At 37.3% G+C, this 22,704-nt stretch overlaps 1 protein-coding gene across 1 annotated transcript in view; it reads left to right on the top strand.

Annotated features, from left to right (window-relative positions):
- Positions 1–1,825: 1,825 nt before the first annotated feature.
- adss1 (adenylosuccinate synthase 1) overlaps positions 1,826–22,704 on the top strand; it is a 24,415-nt gene continuing 3,536 nt past the window's right edge. Inside the window, exons 1-9 of the mRNA XM_079852562.1 lie at positions 1,826–2,566; positions 6,263–6,365; positions 6,839–6,901; positions 8,695–8,745; positions 8,860–8,926; positions 12,392–12,499; positions 12,570–12,651; positions 12,721–12,847; positions 15,714–15,868. Of these exons, the coding sequence (XP_079708688.1) occupies positions 2,378–2,566; positions 6,263–6,365; positions 6,839–6,901; positions 8,695–8,745; positions 8,860–8,926; positions 12,392–12,499; positions 12,570–12,651; positions 12,721–12,847; positions 15,714–15,868 (945 nt within the window). The 5' untranslated portion in view covers positions 1,826–2,377. The remainder of the gene's footprint in view (positions 2,567–6,262; positions 6,366–6,838; positions 6,902–8,694; positions 8,746–8,859; positions 8,927–12,391; positions 12,500–12,569; positions 12,652–12,720; positions 12,848–15,713; positions 15,869–22,704) is intronic.

Below are 22,704 nucleotides of genomic sequence, written 5' to 3'. Positions count from 1 at the left end.
AACCCGCGCGATGTTGGGGAGTCGACTCCAAAAGAGTCGATTCCTCGACTCTCAATAGCCCTAGTGTAAGAATCGACTCGAGGACATGAATCGACTAAAAGTATCATAAAAAAAAGTTATTGTGTTATTTTTTTACAGTCTATGGTTGGACATCGGACAGTTTCTGCTTCCCGTAGTGTTTGCATGCTTTACCACAGCTGAATCGAGTCAAATAAATGCAATATTTGTCAAATACACAGACTTTTCAGAGACATTTTCATTAAATGCTTTATATACTGCGTCTGTTTGTACAATAATAAAGTTCAACTAAGTCTATACTATCAGTGATCTGGGGTCTACGTTTTTTTTATTAGTTTTATTTTGTTAAACATTACACAATATATCATCGCGACTACATGAAAAGAGCGTTATTTAAAAACAAAACAGATTTGTCGATCAGAATATTCCATCCAGCACTGGAGTATGAAAGACGTTTTTTATTAGACGGTTTCAACGGCAACAACATAAACAAACGTTACTGCGCATGCGCGCTTTTGTGGCCCAAACTTAACTTCCGGTAGAATCAATAACAACAGAGTTCATCTGTAGAAAGTAACAAGCAAATTACATTAGCTAGCAAGTATGTCTAGCCAGTATTATTTGGGACTACCAATAGAAGAAAAGAGCCGTTACTTGGCCAAACTTAAATGTGACACACAAAACTCTAACAGGGAGTATCTTGATTTCCTTTTTCAAACACAACCTATCAAAACACCACAGCCTCACACACACTCCTCACATGTGCACACACACATTGCTTTACTGAACACCAACCAATCGTGACTTTAGAATAGGCCTAAATAGACCAAAGGTGGAGTTATAGGTTGTTCGAACTGTGTAATACTGTATTCACAACCACAAATGCTCACAGTACAAAAAATAGTTTGGTTTCAATCTTGCTTTCGTGTTTACCGTGAATTTTTCAATCACTTTACTTTCAATCTTGTACAGAAATGTATAGAAGCTCAAGAAAGAAGAGCTTTAGGTTTTGAACAGCTGTGTATATGATATATCCAAAATATAATATTATGGCAAAGGTGTTTACAACGTAAGACAAATGTTTGCTTTTGAGATGCTTGTGATATTTTGAATGCAGTGCTTCATTTAGCAAGAGATGTGAGGCGTTTTGCATTTTATGTGTGCAATTCTTGGATTTGTGTGTAAACTTTTGGGGGAAAAAAAGAGGAAAAGTTTTGAAAATGTGTGTAAGCAGTTGAGAAAACAAGTAATAAAAACTCAGTGAGTGTTTTAGCGCAATTTTCTCACCTCATGGGATCACAACACTAAGAGATAGTAAATCTTTTCCTGGATTTTTTTTGTGCGTTCCCGAGATCCGGTCAATTTTAACATTGAGCTCATTTTTTTGTACATTTGGAGTGCTGTCAATACAGAGAACAACGACAAAAATCGGTTTTGCCTACACCGAGTTATTCTATTTTTAAAATTTGCACCCTGTTGACTTCAATGGGGCAAGTTTTAAACCTGCTTTTAGGCTCTTAACATCCTTGATGTGTCATTACAAGTGCAATTTTTCGGTTGAAGTCCAAAGTAGCCGATTGCCGAGTTCACGCGCATAGGTTTAGTTACCTATGATCCATAGATATATACACCTGATATATACAGATGTATATATCTATGCCTATGATCACGCGCGTGAACTCGGCAATCGGCTACTTTGGACTTCAACCGAAAAACAGGACGTAAATACAGGTATTTGCGCTGGCTTAAATAACATCATTTTTATACATATCTTTCACATCTACTGCAGTCAGATTCACTCGTGTTCACTCTGAAGGAATCACTCACATGGCTGTGCACTTGTAATGACACATCAAGGATGTTAAGAGGCTAAAAGCAGGTTTAAAACTTGCCCCATTGAAGTCAACAGGGTGCAAATTTTAAAAATAGAATAACTCGGTGTAGGCAAAACCGATTTTTGTCGTTGTTCTCTGTATTGACAGCACTCCAAATGTACAAAAAAATGAGCTCAATGTTAAAATTGACCGGAGTTCTCCTTTAACATAATGCCGAAAACCTCTAGGTCTTCTGGTTGAGGAGTAGATAGAAGTGCAAGATTGGTGCGCACAGACGCACAGAACAGAAATCATGAGTTAACAATCGCAATTTGTCCGGTGGAAAATTGCGCTAAAAAGCTGAAAAAGTAAACAGAGTCGAGACTCCAACATTAGGAGTCGGGGAATCGGAGTCGACTCCAACATTAAGAGTCGTGAATCGGAGTCGACTCCACCGAACCCTGATTCGAACAGCTCCTCGTCTATGAGCGGCTGAGCGCGCGGACGACAGCTGTCATTACACTGGTTCCTCAGGACTCGACATCATGTCTCAGGGCTGGTCCGGGAACGACCACAAGAGCTACTCGAACCCGCCGACGGGCGCCTTGAAACGGGCGAGAAACGAGTCTGGGAACAAAGTCTCGGTGGTTCTGGGCGCGCAATGGGGAGATGAAGGCAAAGGCAAAGTGGTGGATCTACTGGCCACCGAGTCCGACGTCGTGTGCAGGTGTCAGGTAATACAAGAAAAACTAAATCATCAATCACACGCAACTTTATCGTAACTTTTTGTATGAAATATATAACGCTTATTAATGTAATTATACATAAAATTGGTTTTACTAAATGTATTACATATAATCAATATGGTTTTGAATAATATTTTAAGTCGTTATTAACAATAACAAATTTAATAGGTACCACTACATATAACGATGCTAAAAATACTTTAATATGTAGCCTAATTAACTAATTAATATAGTTATCAGGAATATTATGAATTCATATAGAATATAATTATAGCAAACTGTCGTGCTTTTTAGTTAAATTTAATATATGCTGAATATGTCATATCTCAAGTTCATATAAATAGCCTACAACTGAACTGAGCATGTATACAAATAAGAAATATGTTTATTGGACAGAAATAAATGTTAAAACAACATCACTTTTAGCCATATTGTATTCAAGGGACTTTTTACTGTATGATTTTTACAGTTAAAAATACAAAATAAAAAACTTTATACTTCGTTAAGGTATTTATCTGACAAAATGATGTATATATATTGTCCAATAGATATATTTCTTATTTTTATACATGCTCAGTTCAGTTATATTTTCATAAACATGAGATGTGATGCATATATCTTGTTTGTGTTTGTGTCTTTACTTTGAAAATGTTAAGACTTTATGTTTTGACAGTGTTTTGGCTTTAGTTTGGATCATGCATTTGAGTTCATGGATGTTTTCTGCATATTCAGAGAGAATTACAAACCCTAATCATCTAAATCTGATCTGAACATGAGTGGAAGTGTCAGAATCTCAGACTCATTATCATTATTAATCACATTACATTGCATTATATAGTATGAAGTATTGTGCACAATCCGTGGCTGTTCAGGCCAGTCTTTCTTTCATGCCGCTGTGAGTCTGTAGTCACTGAATGTCAGTCCCAGAATTCCTCTCTGGTCACATTCCCGGCGTTCCTGGACATGTGAGAAGGGCACGACTCCGGATAGAGGATCAGACCCGAGGCGTGTGTCCTGCATTGGACTCGGTGTGTCTGAGTAAAGGCCAAGCCGGCCGTCTGGAAGCTCTGGAGTCGCATTTCCAGGTCTCGCGATTGTAAATCTGGATCTAGAACCTTTAAGTTGTTGATGAGGTTAAGTTTCTGTTTACTGCGACAGATAATAATGCAGTGCATGACGAACTGCCAACATTATGTTGTCTGTCATACAAAGACATTATGATGAACTCATGCAAAGACAAGAGAGAAGCGACCAAATGTTAAGTTGTAGTCGATGTATGGCGTTTGTTTTTCTGCATATAGTCCAATAAAACCTGTGATTGCCTTTAACCAAATCATTTTGTCAGATAAATACCTTAACCAAGTTTAGAGTTTTTTATTTTTATATTAAAAGTCCCTTTAATACAATATGGCTAAAAGTGTTGTTTTTAATGACGATGCAAGTTCGATTAAGCCATCGAAATATGAGGAAATATTTAATATTTTTTTAAATATTGTAAATATGAGCGAAGACAAAAACTCTAAACTTGGTTAAGGTATTTATCTGACAAAATTTATTGGACTTTATGCAGAAAAACAAACCAACTTAACATTTGGTCGCTTCTCTCTTGTTTTCATCATAATTTCTTTTTATGACAGACAAAATGATGTTGGCAATTTGGCATTATTATCACAAATAAAGCTATTGACAACTACGCAATATGCTGACAAAATCCTTATGAAATTTATAATAACATTTGATATGGTAAATATGTCAGTTTTCCTAAGTTGGACATCACTTTTGCCACTACTGTATATACACTGAAAAGCTGTAATAGCTTATAAATGCGAATAAAAATGCTAAATTAGCATGAACGCCGCGTCTCAGACAGCGTGCGAACACTAAACTGAGCTCTCTTTCACGTCTTCTTGCACATGAGCGGACAAATTCACACAATATTATGTAAAAAATAACGAGTATCCTAATAAACACAGTCGGTTATGTCTTAAGTGAACGTAAACGGTTGAGAAAGTAAACGTGTGTATCAGGATATTAGATCAGTGCATTCGCTCTTAAAGGGACAGCAGCCTAATATTCCTGCAGCTGTCTGCGATTAACGTTAATCAAACGACAGAGACAATCACTTTTTAAAATTTAATAAGGATTAATTAATAAGGATGTTTAATTTATACAGTGAAGACTATGCAGTGTTATTTTACATTTGCTTACTTTATTACATTTCTGTACCTGAAAACTAGGGTTGTGCCGGTTTCAGAATTGGTGATGACGGTTATGACGTGAGTCAAATGTGACGGTTCGTAACATAACCGTCGTCCGGGGGGGGGGGGGGGGGGGTTGCGACGTTCGTCTGTTATAGGACAACTTATTTTAAATAAAATTAATATTTGTGTAGTATTCAATGTTGTTATCGATAGAGATACGCGGATGGGGTATTAGTTCATCTGCAACCGCATCACAAAACTCATCATCATCCGCACCAACGTTTTTTGACCAGATTTCAAAGCCGCACCCTCCCACCATCCGCCGATTGTTTTGCGGCCTATGGACGATGCAATGCTCTGCTGATGCGAGCCGCAAGAAAGCCCTTGTCTGTTCTAGAAAGGATGCAGCAAAGATATTTAATGCTAATGTATGAGGCATAGGCCTACGCTGAGTTTCATTCATTTACGATGAGATGCGCTAGTTCAACTTCACAATGCAATGCAAGTGAGCGCGGCGCATCGGCGCCTCCATGTCACGGTTATTATATTGTTATTTATTAAATACATGCAATTGGTTGATGAAACATTTATTAAAATTAAGATACAATTTGTACAAAACGAAATTCGCTTTAAAGAAAGGCTTTCTACAAAGCAAAACTTAATGAAGTGGTAAAAATCATGTCTGACGATTTACAAAACAAAACTTCATTAAGTGGTAAAAACCATGTCTCCCGATTGCAATGTTCATTGCTAATGTTTATTATTGCAAATGTTTTTCATTTGTTTAATAAATCTCATAATGATGGCACATCACTATATCATAGCTTTTATTTCTATCTCAAATGATTGGCGGTCGGTCAGGGGGTACTTGGCAAAGAATCAAATACAGTTGGAAACGACGTAGACCATTAATAACACAGACTGTTAACATTTGTTTTTAATTAGTATTTAAACATTCTCTATGATAAAAAATATTTGTAAAAATATTTTAATAACACGGTTTTGGCGGTTATAGAGTTCTAATGACGGTGTTCAGCTATAACCGTCGGTCTCACGGTTATATACTAACCATCACACCCCTACTGAAAACTACTATTAGACCTGAAAAGCACTTTATTTAATCAAATAAATAAAATGTATTTATTTTTGTAAATAAGTTTATTTAATTTGTATTTTTGTTATATTGTATTTATTTGTGCTTTTGCTTGCAATTGGATTATTTGTACTTATTTTATTACTGACTGTGTACTCGTCTTTAGTAATGTTACCGTAGTTAGGCTAGTAGCTTTAGCTGTTGTATCGACATTGAAATCGAGAATTGTGAATTTTTTTCCGTGCACCTTCTATATATTTCTCTCAGCTTGTGTAAAAGCTAAATAACTTTGATCTCTTCTCTCGCTCTGTGTGATGATGTTTATGTGTTAAAAGATCACAGCAGACTTTAATCCCAGTGCGGTTTTCCTGTTTTCCTGTCGCTCCGCAGGGAGGGAATAACGCTGGGCACACGGTGGTCGTGGATGAGAAAGAATATGATTTCCATCTTCTCCCCAGTGGAATAATCAGCACCAAATGCATATCATTCATCGGTGAGAACGAGAATATCGTGTTGCTCTTGAACCATGTGTGACCCTGGATCATAAAACCAGTCACGAGTCGCACGGGTTTATTTGTGGCAATATCCAACAATACATTGTATGAGTCAAAATTATCGATTTTTCTTTTATGCCAAAAATCATTCGGATATTTTAAGTGAAGATCATGTTCCATGAAGATATTTAGTAAATTTCCTACCGTAAATATATAAAACATGTATTTTTGTGAGTGAATGCAGCACAATCGTGAAGTCTCAGCCAAATATTGTCCTATCCTAACAAACCACACATCAATGGAAAGATTATTTATTCAGCTTTCATATTATGTATAACTCTCAATTTAAAAAAAACTGACCTTTGTGACTGGTTTTGTGGTCCAGGGTCTCATATAAGATGATATTTTCCGAGATGATGAAGTGTAAGCTGTGTAGTTTCTGTAAAGCTGACGCGTGTGTGTTCATCTGCAGGGAACGGCGTGGTCATTCATCTTCCGGGATTATTCGAAGAGATTGACAAGAATGAGAAGAAAGGTAAAGGAGAGAGAGACACGGATTATTGCGGAAGTGAAAGCAGCTTCAAGTTATAGACGTTTTATACTTTAAAGAAAATATTCTGAACTAAACATTTTTTGTCATAGCGATTAATCGCATCGAACATAAAAGTTTGTAAATATACTTGTGCGTGTTTGTGTGTGTGTGTGTGTGTGTGTATATATATACAATAGTGAACATTTGAAGTGGATCAAAACCTTTCATCAAAGTTATACATGAATTTTGAACAATTGCCGTTCTTGAACTTTTTTGATCCACTTCAAATGTTGACTACTGTATACACACACACACACACACACACATATATATATATAGTACTTTATGTTAGATACGATTAATTGCGATTAATCGTTTTGACAGTACTACATTTTTTATTTGATAAAAAAATACTCTAAAATTGCTAAAAAATCAAAGCTATTTGTCTGACCAAGTTATGTTCCAAATTTGAAGTCGATATCACAAAAAAAAATTTAAAGTACCGTTTCCATGGAAACGCAATGTCCGATTTCAAAGCTGTTTTAACAGGGTGAATTTTGAGTGTTTAAGCTTTCGATTTACCTAATTTATTATGATTGCTAAAAAATGTGATCGGGGAAAAATGGCAATAAAAAAGTGTCCCGCTACTAAAACATGCTAGCAACATGCTAATTCATGCTAGCAATGTGCTAAGACATGCAAGCAAAAATGTTAAATCATACTAGCAATGTGTAAAAACATGTTAGCAGCATGCTAATTCATGCTAGCAAAATGTTAAATAATACTAGCAATGTGTAAAAACATGCTAGCGATGTATGCTAATTCATGTTAACAACATGCTAATTCATGCTAGCAATGTGATGAGACATGGTAGCAAAATGTTAAATCATGCTAGCAATGCTAAACATGTTAAATCATACTTGCAATGTGTAAAAACATGCTAACGATATTTGCTAATTCATGCTAGCAACATGTTAAATTATACTTGCAATGTGTAAAAACATGCTAACAATATTTGCTAATTCATGCTTGCAACCTGCTAAAACATGTTAGCAGCATGCTAATTCATGATATCAATGTGTTAATTCATGCAAGCAACAGGTTAATTAATGCTAACAAAATGCTAAAACATGCCAGCAATATGCTTAATCATGCTAATTCATTCTAGCAATGTACTAAATTAAAAAAAATATTTTATATAAAATAGACTCTAAAATTGCTAGAAAATCAAAACCATTTGTCTAACCAAGTTATGTTCCCAATTTGAAGACGACCAAAAGAGAAAGCTTTAAAGTAACAAATTTTAAAAGTAATTTTAAAGAAAGAATATTTAAACACAATATTACATTTTAAAGCGGTTTTCATAGGGTGAATTTTGACTGTTATTATGATGGTTATTATGTTGTTATTAAAAATATGATCCGGGAAAAATGGCAAAAAGTGCTTCATAATGCTAGCAATGTGCTAATTCATGTTAGCAACATGCTAATTCATGCTACTAATATGCTAAGACATGCTAATAGTATGCTAATTCATGCTAGTAATGTGCTAATTCATGCTAGCAACATTATAAAAAATGCTAGCAACATGTTAAATCATACTAGCACTGTGTAAAAACATGCTAGTAATGTGTGCTAATTCATGTTAGCAACGTGTCCCGCTACAAGACAATGACAGTTAACATGTTAACAGACCAGACTTACACAAAGCCTGTTTACTAGATCAGTTCCATTCATTATTCATGGCTTTATTCTATTCACACACAGGAATAATTTGTTTTTTTCTTACATGATAAGGGCTGAAAGGATGGGAAAAAAGACTGGTCATCTCAGATCGGGCTCACATTGGTAATATCATTTATTACTATAAATAATAATGTTTTTTTAGATATATTGAATACTGTGATGGTGGAAAATACATATAATGGAAAAGGATCTTCTGATTCCATGTATTTCTGTCAGTATTTGACTTTCATCAGGCCGTGGACGGACTTCAGGAGGTTCAGAGACAAGCTCAGGAAGGAAAAAAGTAAGTTGTGCTGATGGTTTTGTGCTGAACTCGCTGGTGGACCAACAACCATTCTGTTCAAGGCACTTTCCATAAATAGACTTTTTTGTAGTGATATAAAATAAACTATTATCCATCATAAAATTAACCTAGTATCAAAATTAAGTCATTTTAGATCAATCAAATGTCTGAATCCTCCCTTAAAGGGCACCTATTATGACTCTTTTCACAAGATGTAAAATAAGTCTCTGGGCCCGTATCCCTAAAGAATTTTTGTGCAAAAAGTGGCTCCTAGCGGCCAAATTCTAAGAAAATTCTCAGAGTCATGACGTTTTCTTAGAATTTCCCCTAAAAGTGACACGAAAATCCCAGTTAATATAAAAGCTATTCCTCAAGATTCCTAGCGCTAAAAAGGGCTCCTAAGGCGAGATCTGCTAAGAGCAGGGAAGAGGACTTTTAGTGGCTTAGGAGTTCCCCTAAGCAGCTGCACAAAATGGCCAACAGAGGATTTTTCTCCATTTTCTGTGTTTGTAGGATATTTGTTAACAAGCCTTCATAAATAGACCAGCCAGCAATCACAGACATTGATAAAAGCTGAGCCGTGTTACCCTCGTTAAGGCCACACTGAGTTGTAACGTTGCAATTTCTACTTCATTAAGGACAGCCCCTTGAGATAGGCCATCTTGTTTTCAATGGGGTCCATATCGGAGTGAAAGTACAAAATATGCCAGCTAGGATATTAATATGAGCAAATAAGACACGAATCATTATTTGAACAGGGTGTAATGAGCTTAAGTTTTCACATATTTTAGATTCTAATGTTAGGCTATAACCCCTACAGCTTACTATTCATTTTCCAGATATTTTCTTGAATGTGAAATATTATTTACAATTACAGTCTGCATAAGATTAGAGTGAATAATTATGTTTATTGATTTAAGGGTACATCCTTTGCTCATTATCACCAAAAGTTCATTTTCATCAAACTTGTAGGATCAACCAATCACGGCTTTTGAAATGATGACTCATACCTAGCAACGGGGTCAACCACACCTCCTCACTAAGATAGGATTTTCCATCCATTCCTTGCTCAGAGTTCACTGAAAATGTTCTGGAATCACTTCTAAGCTAAAACTCCTGGCAAGGAATTTTTAGGTTAAGTTAGGAGCTCTCTGAGAGGATTCTCAGAATCTTTAGGGATACGGGCCCTGATGTCCCCAGAGTGTGTATGTGAAGTTTTAGCTCAAAATACCCCACAGATCATTTTTTACAGCATGTTTAAATTGTAATTTTTTGGGGCTCAGAAAAACGCGCTGTTTTAGTGTGTGCCCTTTAAATGCAAATGAGCTGCTGCTGCACGGCCCAGGGGGCGGAGCCTCACGAGCTCGCGCTCAGAGTCAGGACAATCTGATAATATCAGAACAGAAACTCTCAGTTGCAGTGTTCATTTCGACTCGGAGTCGGACAATAATGCCCACAGAGCCAGAGAATATATGCTGTATGGACATAGAACAGGTATAGTTTAGTTTAATTATGGTTATAACTTATTTGTCATCTGCTTTTATCCACTAATACAAGCCTGCTGTAGCAAAACCCGTCCGAATGATGACCAAAATATACTGACGAGTTCAGTGAAGTTTATTGTACATCACACAAAAGATGAGCGTTAGTTTTACTCCAGAGATTCTCTGTAAGAGCTGAATAAACATAGTATAAGAAGTGCGCATTAAAGTCTTATCCATAAACTCTCTCTCTCTCTCCCTTTCATTATCAACAACATACACAGCGAAGTACACAAAACACTCGTTACAACTAACAGTAAACAAATATATACACACCTTTTCAGTGGGTGCTAAATAAACTGGTAAACCTTATATCCGTAAAATGACTCGAAGAGCTGTCATAAAGAGCGCGATCGCACTGTCATTTCTTCCGTGTCCAGTCACGTTAGGCCTGTTTCTCCGGAGAGTGTAAGCTTGATCACAAACAGTACAGATCCATCCTTTAGTAACAACGGGAGTAAATGAAGACTGCTATGTTCATTCTTACATCCATCAACAACACACCTCAATCGCTTAGGAGACATTCTTGTCTACAGCTGCTCAAGCGTCGAACAATGGCGGACTCTGTGTCCAGCTCACTCAGGGCGGGTCTAGGCTCAAACTGAAGTGTCACTCAACAGTCGTGGGCGGGGCCTGCGCAATTCTACGTCTCTTGCGCCGAATCTGAGAACAGCTCATTCTGAGACAGTGCTTATGATTTATGGGGATTGTAAAAAAAACACTGGGTGGATTTTTATCATTCTAGGGTGGTTTTGCTCACACACTGCCAACACACATTTATGTTCAAACACCATGTAAAAGTGAATTTTGCATAATAGGTGCCCTTTAAAAATGGTGAATTTGGCCCGTCTCACCTCAGCTTCTTGATCAAACATATGCTTTAATAACTTCATGCACATTTTATTATTATGTTGGCTAGGCTGGAAAATCAAAACTACGTTAAATCCCATAGACTTTCATCGAGGGCTTCAAAACATTTATACAATAACTCTAATAGAGTAAAGCTTCATCCACCAAGTATCTATCACTAGCATGAATTAGCATGTTGTTAGCATATTTTATCATGTTGCTAGCATGTTTTAACATGTTATTAGCATGATTAAGCATTTTGATTGCATTTTTAACATTGCTTGCATGAATTAGCATGCTGCTAGCATGTTTTAGTACATAGATAGCATGATTTAACATTTTGCTAAGATGTTTTAACACATGCTTGCATGAATTAGAACATTACTAACATGTTTTATCACATTGCTAGCATTATTTAGCATGCAAATTAGCATGTTAATTAATGCTAGCTATGTACTAAAACAAGCTAGCAGCATGCTAGTTAATGTTTACAATGTGTTGAACGTACTAGCAACATGCTACAAATATGCTAACAAATGTAAAATTATGTTAGACACATGCTAACGACATGATAAAACATGCTAGGGAAGTTTATAAAACTTTCAAGTCTATGTCAAGCCAACATGAAATGCTACAAATATGCTAACAAATGCTAGACACATACTAAGATATGCTAACGACATGATAAAACATAGAAGGGAAGTTTATAAAACTTTTAACTTTTTGGTCTTTGTCAAGCGAACTTTACTTTCTAGATTAACTTAATTTCTTTAGTTATTGTTAATTTTTTGAAGAAAACGAAATCGCACAAATTCACAGCGTATTCAGTACTGTGGTTTGGTATACAGGGTTGCAAATATTGCAAATGTATTGAATTAATAATAGTAATGATAATACATTGTATTTATAGTGAAGCTTTCTTATACTAAGTGCAACAAACATCAATAAATAAATGCAAAAAAAAATTTGGTTTGAGGTTGATCAACATTCTGACCTCTAAAAACATAGTTTTGAATAGTTGTTGTTGTTCTATAGTGTTTCTGCTGATTGTAACCGAGTTCATGTTTGTTCACAGCATAGGAACGACTAAGAAAGGCATCGGACCCACGTACGCCTGTAAAGCCTCTCGCACCGGGCTTCGCATCTGTGACCTGATGGCAGACTTCAGCGAGTTCTCCACGAGGTAGATGATCTTCCTAATGCAGGTGATATCAGTGATCAGCGATCATCTGAACTGCTCTGTTCTCCTGAAGGGTGAAGAACCTCGTGCTGCAGTACCAGTCCATGTATCCCACCCTTAAAGTGGACGTGGAGAGCGAGCTGAAGAAGCTAAAGGTCAGTTAAACCGGAGACGCTCGCGGTGTGTGTTACGCCGGCGTCTCTGATCCGCTCTCTCTCTTGCAGGACTACGCCGAGAGGATCCGACCTCTGGTCAGAGACGGGGTCTATTTCATGTATGATGCAATTCACGGACCCCCGAAGAAAATCCTGGTGGAGGGGGCGAACGCTGCTCTCCTTGACATTGACTTTGGTAAGAACATGCGCCGCTTTGTGTTTGGGACTTGAGAAGATGACAGATATAAAGAGGACCTATTACCCCCATTTACAGAGTCTTAAAGGAGAACTCCGGTCAATTTTAACATTGAGCTCATTTTTTTGTCAATTTGGAGTGCTGTCAATACAGAGAACAACGACAAAAATCGGTGTTGCCTACACCGTGTTATCCTCTTTTTAAAATTTGCACCCTGTTGACTTCAATGGGGCAAGTTTTAAACCTGCTTTTAGCCTCTTAACATCCTTGATGTGTCATTACAAGTGCACAGGTCATGTGAGTGATTCCTTCAGAGTGAACGCAAGTGAATCTGACTGCAGTAGATGTGAAAGATATGTATAAAAATGATGTTATTTAAGCCAGCGCACATACCTGTATTTACTTCCAGTTTTCGGTTGAAGTACAAAGTAGCCGATTGCCGAGTTCACGCGCGTGATCATAGGTAACTAAACCTGTGCACTTGTAATGACACATCAAGGATGTTAAGAGGCTAAAAGCAGGTTTAAAACTTGCCCCATTGAAGTCAACAGGGTGCAAATTTTAAAAAGAGGATAACACGGTGTAGGCAACAACGATTTTTGTCGTTGTTCTCTGTATTGACAGCACTCCAAATTTACAAAAAAATGAGCTCAATGTTAAAATTGACCGGAGTTCTCCTTTAATTGTGATTTTATTCTCTACCAGAACATGTTTTCCTGCTTGAATGTTGATTATTTTCCTCATATTCTCCATTGTTGCGGCTCCTCTCTTCCCAGTCTGTCAGTAACGCTCTGTTTACTTCCTGTCTCTATGAAGCCCCTCCTTCTGAAAAGCACACTGTGCTCTGATTGGTCGGCTGGATCAGTGTGTTGTGATTGGTCGAGCGCTTCGAGTGTGTTTGGGAAATGTCCCGCCCCTTTCCATAACCGCCAGTTTAACACACTACTAACTAGGGGTCGAACGACTTCAGATTTTTTAAAGTCGACATTTATGCGATTTAAGTCGAGTCGCTGATGACGTCATTAATGGGTCAACAAATAACAAATAAGCCTGATCTTCGAGCTGAGACTCTCTAATTATATTAAAGCTGTGGGTTTTAGTTACTTAGAAATATATGATATAACTTTTCAGTTTCTGTGTGCGCGCGATCTGCGTGTGATGTGCGTTACAATGTGTGTGCGTTTAGGACGGCGATTCAATCACCTGTACGATAAGCTGTGTAAAACGTGCATTTTCACGATATATTTTGAGCATCCAGATGGTATAATCAAAAGTGGACTTCAAAGATTTCTTATCCTGTTACGCCCTCTATAGGCCATGATCAGCAACTAGTCGCCGTCAAGCTTAAAGTGTCATAGCAGAGCATTAAAGTCGACTAGTCTCTGCAACCCATACTACTAACTAGGGCTGCACAATTAATCGAATTTCTAATCGCAATTACGATTACGGATGCCACGATTACGTAATCGTTCAAAACCGCGATTACAAAAGAAAATCCACTATGCGTGCGTGTGTTTAGAGCATGTTATGTTATGAGAGGCGAATCACGACTACTTAAGAAAACCCAGCACAATAGGAACTACCAGGCAGTGACGTAAGTGTACGCTGAAATAAAAAGTCTTTCACCTCAGAAAAACGGACTTTCCTGTCACGAAATAAAAGTAAAATACCAATAAATCACGTTACTGGTATGTCGTGTGTTAGCTGAGAAGTATTTGCATGCAGGGATGATTTTCCTTCTATTCACCAGGAGAAGTTTCCATGTTTCATTAACAGTTCTTGTTAGTATTGTGTATTCACCATGTGTCGTTTCCATATTAACCCCAAAATGCCACTTTATTTTCATTTTGTGTCATTTTTTTATATTTTTAAATGACTGGGGTGGCTCATACCACATTGTATTAACACAAAGTTTGGGACTGCTATTTAATAGCTTTAGCTATATATACAGTACTGTGCAAAAGTCTTAGGCATGTTAATTCCCCCCCCCCCCCCCCCCCCCCAAAAAAAATGATTGTAAGTCAGTTATTTATATCTTTTGCTGTAGTGTGTCTGTAGGAAATATCAGTTTACATTTCCAAACATTCTTTTTGCCATTAATTGTAATAATCCAGTGAGATTTGTGTATGCACAAGGAGTCTGACACCAGCCGGTGTGATCTGATCTCACCATCATCGAGTCCGTCTGTGATTACATGAAGAAACAGAAGAAACGGAGATAGACTAAATCCAGAAGAACTGCGGGAACGTCTCCGAGACGCTTGAAGAAACCTTCCTGCAAAGCTACTGGGAAAAGCACTGGCACTTGTGTTAAAATGCTGTAAAGTGAGAATGCTTTCAAAAATAAAATCACAAATTGAATTTATTTATGATTTAACTTCTATTAACTAATTCAAATCAATATATGGTGTAACGACCCTTTGCGTTTAAAACGGCTTTTGTCCAGGTACACTTGCACATAGTTTCTCAGGGAGCTTTGCAGGAAGGTTTCTTCAAGCGTCTCTTTTGCACAGTACTGTATATATTCAGTGTAAATTGTGATAATTGTAATTAATAATCGCAATTGCAATTTCAAGGGAATAATCAGCAATTATAATTTTTGTCATAATCGTGCAGCCCTACTGCTAACTAACTCAACCAGGCCCCGCCCCTTTATTCTGCGCATGAATTATTATAATGAGGAATATTGTGACGTGTTCGTTCCCTACAATGGAGGCGTTTCAGGAGTTCAGAAACACTGACACTGATATAGAGAAGAACTGGAGCTTTTTCATGATCAGACTGCAACATTGCACACTAAAGAGAGATGAACATGGAGAGAAAAGCAAAATAGTTCCTCTTTAAACGGTTGTTTGCCTTCCTTCCAGGAACGTACCCATTCGTGACATCGTCCAACTGCACCGTGGGTGGCGTGTGCACCGGCCTCGGCATTCCCCCCGCAAACATCGGAGATGTGTATGGAGTATCAAAGGCCTACACCACTAGAGTCGGGATAGGAGCCTTTCCCACAGAACAACTCAATGTAAGAGTCGGACTGAAACTGGAAACTTGTTATTATAGTTAACAAATGTGGGGCGGGGCTTGATTTTGTCCGTGGGGAATAGCAACGTGAGCTTTGAGCTTCGGGCTCACGATATGTCAAAATGCACGGCTTGGGAAGTATTTGCTTAAACAACATTGGTTATGTCTTAAGTAAACATAAGCAATTGGGAGATAAGTTGCGTGTGTATCAGTATATTAGATCCGTGCATTCGGTCTTAAAGTGACAGCAGCCTAATAAACCTGCGGCCGTCATTAAAGGGATACTTCACCGATTAGCATTAAGCTTTGTATCAGTAGAAACCCGGTGGTATTTTTGAGTGATGTGCTTCCCTCCCTCATGTCCCCCTGAGACGAGAGATTTCTGTATTGTGTGTCTGGAAAAAACCCTCTGATGACGCAAAAATCATAATTTAGCTCATCTGAGGCTCTTTTGTCCGGAGGCGAGAGACTACAGCCAGTAGGAGGAGCTCGTCCCGCATGTGCTCAACCCGCCCATAGGGGGATCTCACCATAAAACACCGTCTCTTCAGTTTCGAGTCGACTAGTAGCCTAGCTGTATCATTTCTCCCGACACTGCCCTCTGTAACCGGGAGGCGTGGCTTGGGCGTGTCCTCGTAGGGCAGCGAAGCAAGTGCATTCTGGGAGTTGTTGTCTTTCATCCACATGAGCCAAAAATACATTTTCTGGCTTTTCTCAGTCTAGAAGGCACCAACTTCTAAAATAATTTCACATTTCTACTACATAAATGACCCAATTTAAAGACACATTCATCTTTCCAGCGGTGAAATATCCCTTTAATGATAATCAAACAACAAAAGACAAAGAGAAAATCACTCACTGCTGTTTAGTAGATGTATTAGATTAATCTATATTTAATTTATACAGTGAAGATTATGCAGTGTTGTTTTACATTTGATTACTTTCTAGGGGTGTAATGATACCTTCATGTGACGATACTGAACTCACGATACGATATTATTGCGAGACATATGGTAAAATATTAACTAAACATTTACTGTTGATTAAAATGCTAGATTTGATTTTACACTGTGTGTGTAAATGAATATTATTGGACTTGGTGCTGAAACCCAAAGCACAGGACAATAGAGACACCAGAATAACAATATTCATGATTCTGAAGCTGAAATACTGAATTATTTTAGACGAATATGCTTGAACTCTTTCACTGACTAGATATAATTAAAATAATATTGGCCACTTTTTACTGGTAACATCAGACATCTGGCATTATCATTCCCCCATTGCATTATTATACATTATATTCAACATTATATATAATAGTTTAATGTAGTACTGACACGAAAACTTGCGACGTTCGTATGTTATAGGACAACTTATTTTGAATAAAATTCATATTTGTGTAGTGTTCAATGTTGTTATCGATAGAGATACGCGGATGGGGTATTATTTCATCCGCAACCGCATCACAAAACTCATCATCCGCACCAACGTTTTTTGACCAGATTTCAAAGCCGCACCCGCCCGCCATCCGCTGAGTGTTGTGCGGTCTATGGACGATGCAATGCTCTGCTGATGCGAGCCGCAAGAAAGCCCTTGTCTGTTCTAGAAAGGATGCAGCAAAGATATTTAATGCTAATGTATGAGGCATAGGCCTACGCTGAGTTTCATTCATTTACCATGAGATGTTGTTACCATGATTCATTTACCATGAGACGGTCTCTAGTTCAACTTCACAATGCAATGCAAGTGAGCGCGGCGCATCGGAGCCTCAATGTCACGGTTATTATATTGTCTCCTATATGCTTTTTATTTATTAAATACATGCAATTGGTTGATGAAACATTTATTAAAATTAAGATACAATTTGTACAAAACGAAATTCGCTTTAAAGAAAGGCTTTCTACAAAGCAAAACTTAATGAAGTGGTAAAAATCATGTCTGACTATTTACAAAACAAAACTTCATTAAGTGGTAAAAACCATGTCTCCCGATTGCTAATGTTTATGTTTAATAAATCTCATAATGATGACACATCACTATATCATAGCTTTTATTTCTATCTCAAATGATTGGCGGTCGGTCAGGGGTCGCTTGGCAAAGAATCAAATACAGTTGGAAACGACGTAGACCATTAATGACACAGACTGTTAACATTTGTTTTTAATTAGTATTTAAACATTCTCTATGATAAAAAATGTTTGTAAAAATATTTTAATAACACGGTTTTGGCGGTTATAGAGTTCTAATGACGGTGTTCAACTATAACCGTCGGTCTCACGGTTATATACTAACCGTCACACCCCTAATCCACGATACATATTGTTGCATTTTTGTTCTGGGATATATTGTGACACGATATATTGTTACACCCCTATTAATTTCTGTTGGTAAAGACTGTTGTTTTTATTTTTATCATTCATTTCACAGGAATGCTATATTTTTTAAGCTCTAAGCTGTTAATCACTTCTAAGAGAGGGAATGGAATATAAATAAATAGTGTGTATGCGCGTGACGTCACCGTCGATCACTGAGTGGCAGAACTCACACTGAGTGGCAGAAACACTGAGTGGCAGCATTGGTTTTCAGCATGAATGCTGCGTAAAACACACAAAACACATCTAAAGCCCTATTCGCACGGGATTAGTATTACCTGGCGACCTCTAGTAATTTGTAATAATTGCGGAGGTTGTCTGTGATCTTAATCCCGTGCGAATCGGCCATGTCTGTAATTTGTAAAGTAAAAATTACCCCGCAAATGACCTACCATATTTCGGCGAACACCGAGGTCCTGTGATAATATTAGTCCCGTGCGAATCAGCATCTCTGTGATTTAACAGGGTGTATATAATTTTTTCAAGGTTTTTGTTTCCTGTGCGCTTTTTTATCCATCTTTCGTGAAGAATGGAGGCTGCGTTGGAGTGTTCTGATAGTATTTTGGGTGCTGGGTCATATCGCTATACACCATGATACGATACAACTACAATTATCAGAAAGAGAAAGCTGAAAACCATGATTAGATGGAGATGAATGACATACATAGGCGTAATTTGCGGGTGGGACATGTCCCCACCATTTTTGAAACATCTCGCGGCACGAATGTACCAATACAAATAAATAAAACATCTCCAGTTAACTAGCAGAGCATTCATTTAGTTCGTTTGTAAGAGGCGATCTAGCGCTGAAATGTGTTGTTTTTGAAATCAAGTGATCAAAGTGCTCGTTGCCGCTGCGATCAGTGGCGCGGATACCAGGGACGTCACTAGGATTGGAAGACAGGGGGGGCTTAGCCCCCAGGGTATTTGTAACTTGCATTTATAGAAAATCTTACAGTCAATTTGAGTAAAAAACTATGTATATTTTTAGCTGTATTTGTCTCTTCAACCCTGTTACCCTATCTCAACCCCGTCACACCTACATTTTTATTAATTATTTTTTCAAGTTTATGAATAAGTAATTTAATGTTCGTTGACCTTAGTCAGAAATGCTCAGAGCAATCATAAGAATACTGATTTTAGTTCAAATTCTGAAGTTAAGCCACATCTTTGATCAAAAATGATAGGGTTGCTGTCACAAAAAGTGCCCATTTCAGGCTTTAGTATAGCATAAGTGTAAAATTATATGTAAATGTTATGGTGCATGGTACAATTTCTGGTAAGCTACGCTTTTTTATTATTTCAATTCAATTCAATTATTGTGATTTGATTTAATATTGACTCATTTGGATAAATATTAGGTACTCAAGATAGGCATTAATTTTTCTCAAGAAAAAAAAACACAATTCACCTAATGCTGTAAACATACAGAGAGCCGTGTCAGCTGGTAGTATTATTTAAGGTTAAAAATAACTCAAATTAAATATAATGCGTTTTTTATTATAATAACAACTTTATTTAATGATATAAGTAAAAATATAATAAATATGTAATATAGAACACATATTTAGCAAAATATTCTCTATAGCTCTTTTTTTCTTGCCAATTACGTGCTATAGCCTATATTATGTTCATTAAATGGCTTTCCTGAGGTAAATGTGACATAATTGTTCTCCAGCTGTGTTATTGACCTCTGATTGATCGATAAACACTGATTGATCGATATTATGTATGAGGAATATACATTTCGGTAAGTTGTAGCCTACTACTGTATCTTTCAAAGTTGTTCGTGTTTTTTTACTATTAGCTAGTAGAGATGATCGGTTCACGTGCGCTAGGGATCTGTCACGTAACATTTACAAACGCCAAAACGGTATTTATTGTTTGAATTTCGTTATAAAATTGACAGAATCTGAGAGTTGAGATTTATATCATAAGTAACCTGCTCTGTCTAGTCTGTCGGTGTCCGTGTCCTCTTTGCTTCGCGATTTTTCTGTGCGTGAGAAAATGGATGTGTGGTGTGAGAGCGTGTGAAAAGTGTCAATTGCGTGTGTCTCACGGTGAATGCGTGAGAGTTGGCTGTACTTCTGTCCAACTTCCGACTTTTCGGCTATTTTTTGTAGCTGGATATATATCCTTTGTTGCATCTAAATATGAATGAGGATACGGTTATTGATAAATCGAATTGTTATTGTTGTTCTTATATCATTTAGGGGGGCTTAGGGACATTTTGGGGTAGCTTCAGCCCCCCTAAAATAGGCCTAACGACGTCCCTGGCGGATACTGTATTCTCTTGTGGCTCGCGCACAGTCTTCACTCGGACGTGCGCTTCAATCCGTTGTGGAGACTCTCTATTCGTTCTGGTGAAATTACAAAACAAAATGCATACAAACGTATGCTTGCCTGATATACAACCACTGATAAACATAATCGTTTTTGATGAAAAAAAAAAAAAAAAAAAACTATACGAGTGTGGATTAGAACCCAGAACCTCTGACACGCTTGGCAAAAGTTGTACCACTAGACCATTTTAATATACATTTTATTTAGTGGATTTATGTATTTATTCACGTGAAAATTCTCATTAAATGACAAATTAAACCGAATGCACTATTTAAATCAATTGCTGGACATCGTAATGTTATTGTACATAGGCCTACATCGATTTATGATTTAGCATTCATAAATCCCCCCGTCCCCCGTCCCACCCACTTTTTAAAGTTACGCCACTGAGCATGCGGTGAGGAACATTCTTCTGTTTATATACAGCTATTATTCTGATATCATACAGCTAGACCTATAATAACGACAAGTCATTTCCAAGCAATAGCCTATTGACATCATATCCGGGAGATAAGTCAGTAAATTCGAGTAAAATCACAGGCTTCGGTTATCCCGTGCGAATGCGCCACACGAAATTCAGACGTGGGGGGGGTCATTTCTAAATCACACGAGGTCCCCAGATAATACTAATCCTGTGCGAATAGGGCTTAAAACAGGAAAGAGCTTTGAGATTGACTGTATAAATTTGACAAGAAATCTGAGGTGTATTTTCACAGACTCCCGAAAGCTACAGAACAGAGAAGCAAATGTATCGTTGATTAATTTGCAGATCGTCAGGCAGAGAAAGCTGGATTTGCAGTTATTATTTTGTGTCAAAATGCTGAATTTAGTGGTAAAATCACACCATATATTATGTGTTGTTATTTTTTGTATTGACAACTCATTAATTCAATATTTACCATCGTATATTCTGCATAATTGGACGTTTTTAAATAAACACTGACATAAAATTACACAAGTTTTAAGGCTGGATGATATGATGATATATATAACATTGATATGAGTGATCACACGGATTTAGACCTGTATTGTATTTATATAAAGCGTTCACATGGCTTTATTTCCCCGGCATTGAAATTAGGCTCATATAAATGTCTGGAAACACGATTACTGACTGCATGTCAATATCCACGATCACTGGATCTTTGGTAAGTTGTAAGGAACACTATATCGAGTCTTTAGTTTAAACTGATAATCTTTTGTTTTACTCGTGTTTTCACCGTTTCTCCTGTTAAATCCAGTCACTCAGTCGACGTCGATGCATTCCCTCTATTAAGAGTTGATAATTCATGATCATTTGTATAGGTTTACTTAAAATACACTGTTGGTAAGATACACTGATCTGTGTAATGATGTTCTCTATATATATCAGTGGTGAGAATATTATTATTCCGGTATCGGTGATGATATCAGCCAAAATTGCTTCCAGAATCAGATCGGACTAGTTCATAAACATTGTTCATATGGACCTGTGGACTAAAGCCTCAATAGAGTCAAACACACTCAGGCTTTGTGTGTCTTTCAGGTCCAGAGGTCATATTCCCCAACGCTGCGAGAACATGTTCATAACCGTAACGAGTCTCTCTCGCTGCACTGAAAAACAAGTATAAAATAATTATGATGTTTCTGAAAGAGTCTCTTCTGCTCACCAAGGCTGCGTTTATTTGATCAGAAATACAGTAAAAATAGTGAAATATTATTATAATGTAAATCATCTGTTTTCTATGTGAATATATAGTAAAGTGTAATTTATTCCTGTGATCAAAGCTGAATTTTCAGCATCATTACTCTTCAGTGTCACATGATCCTTCTGCCACTCAGTCCGGCGGGAATGTGACGTCAATGCATTCCCTCTATTGATTGGATGGTTGTGGTTTGCTATTGGCTGATTTCATGTGAGTGACAGGTTGCCCCGCCCACATGCAGATGCTGCGAGAGGAAGTTATTCTGATTCAAGATTATGAGGAACATGAATTTTGTACTGCAATAATCCATAAAAATAAGAATTGTCCATTTTGATTTCATTGTGACTTTTAGTATCAACTTTGTCTCGAATGTTTCTCCTGTATTAACATGACTTCAGCAACACCTGAGATCTGGTTTGTGATGACCTCTGCAT

Source organism: Squalius cephalus (assembly GCF_949319135.1).
Source record: "Squalius cephalus genome assembly, chromosome: 20".
In the NCBI taxonomy this organism is placed as follows: Eukaryota; Metazoa; Chordata; class Actinopteri; order Cypriniformes; family Leuciscidae; genus Squalius; species Squalius cephalus.
The sequence above is the reverse complement of the archived record's forward strand: the minus strand, read 5'-3'. Positions and strand labels throughout refer to the sequence as shown.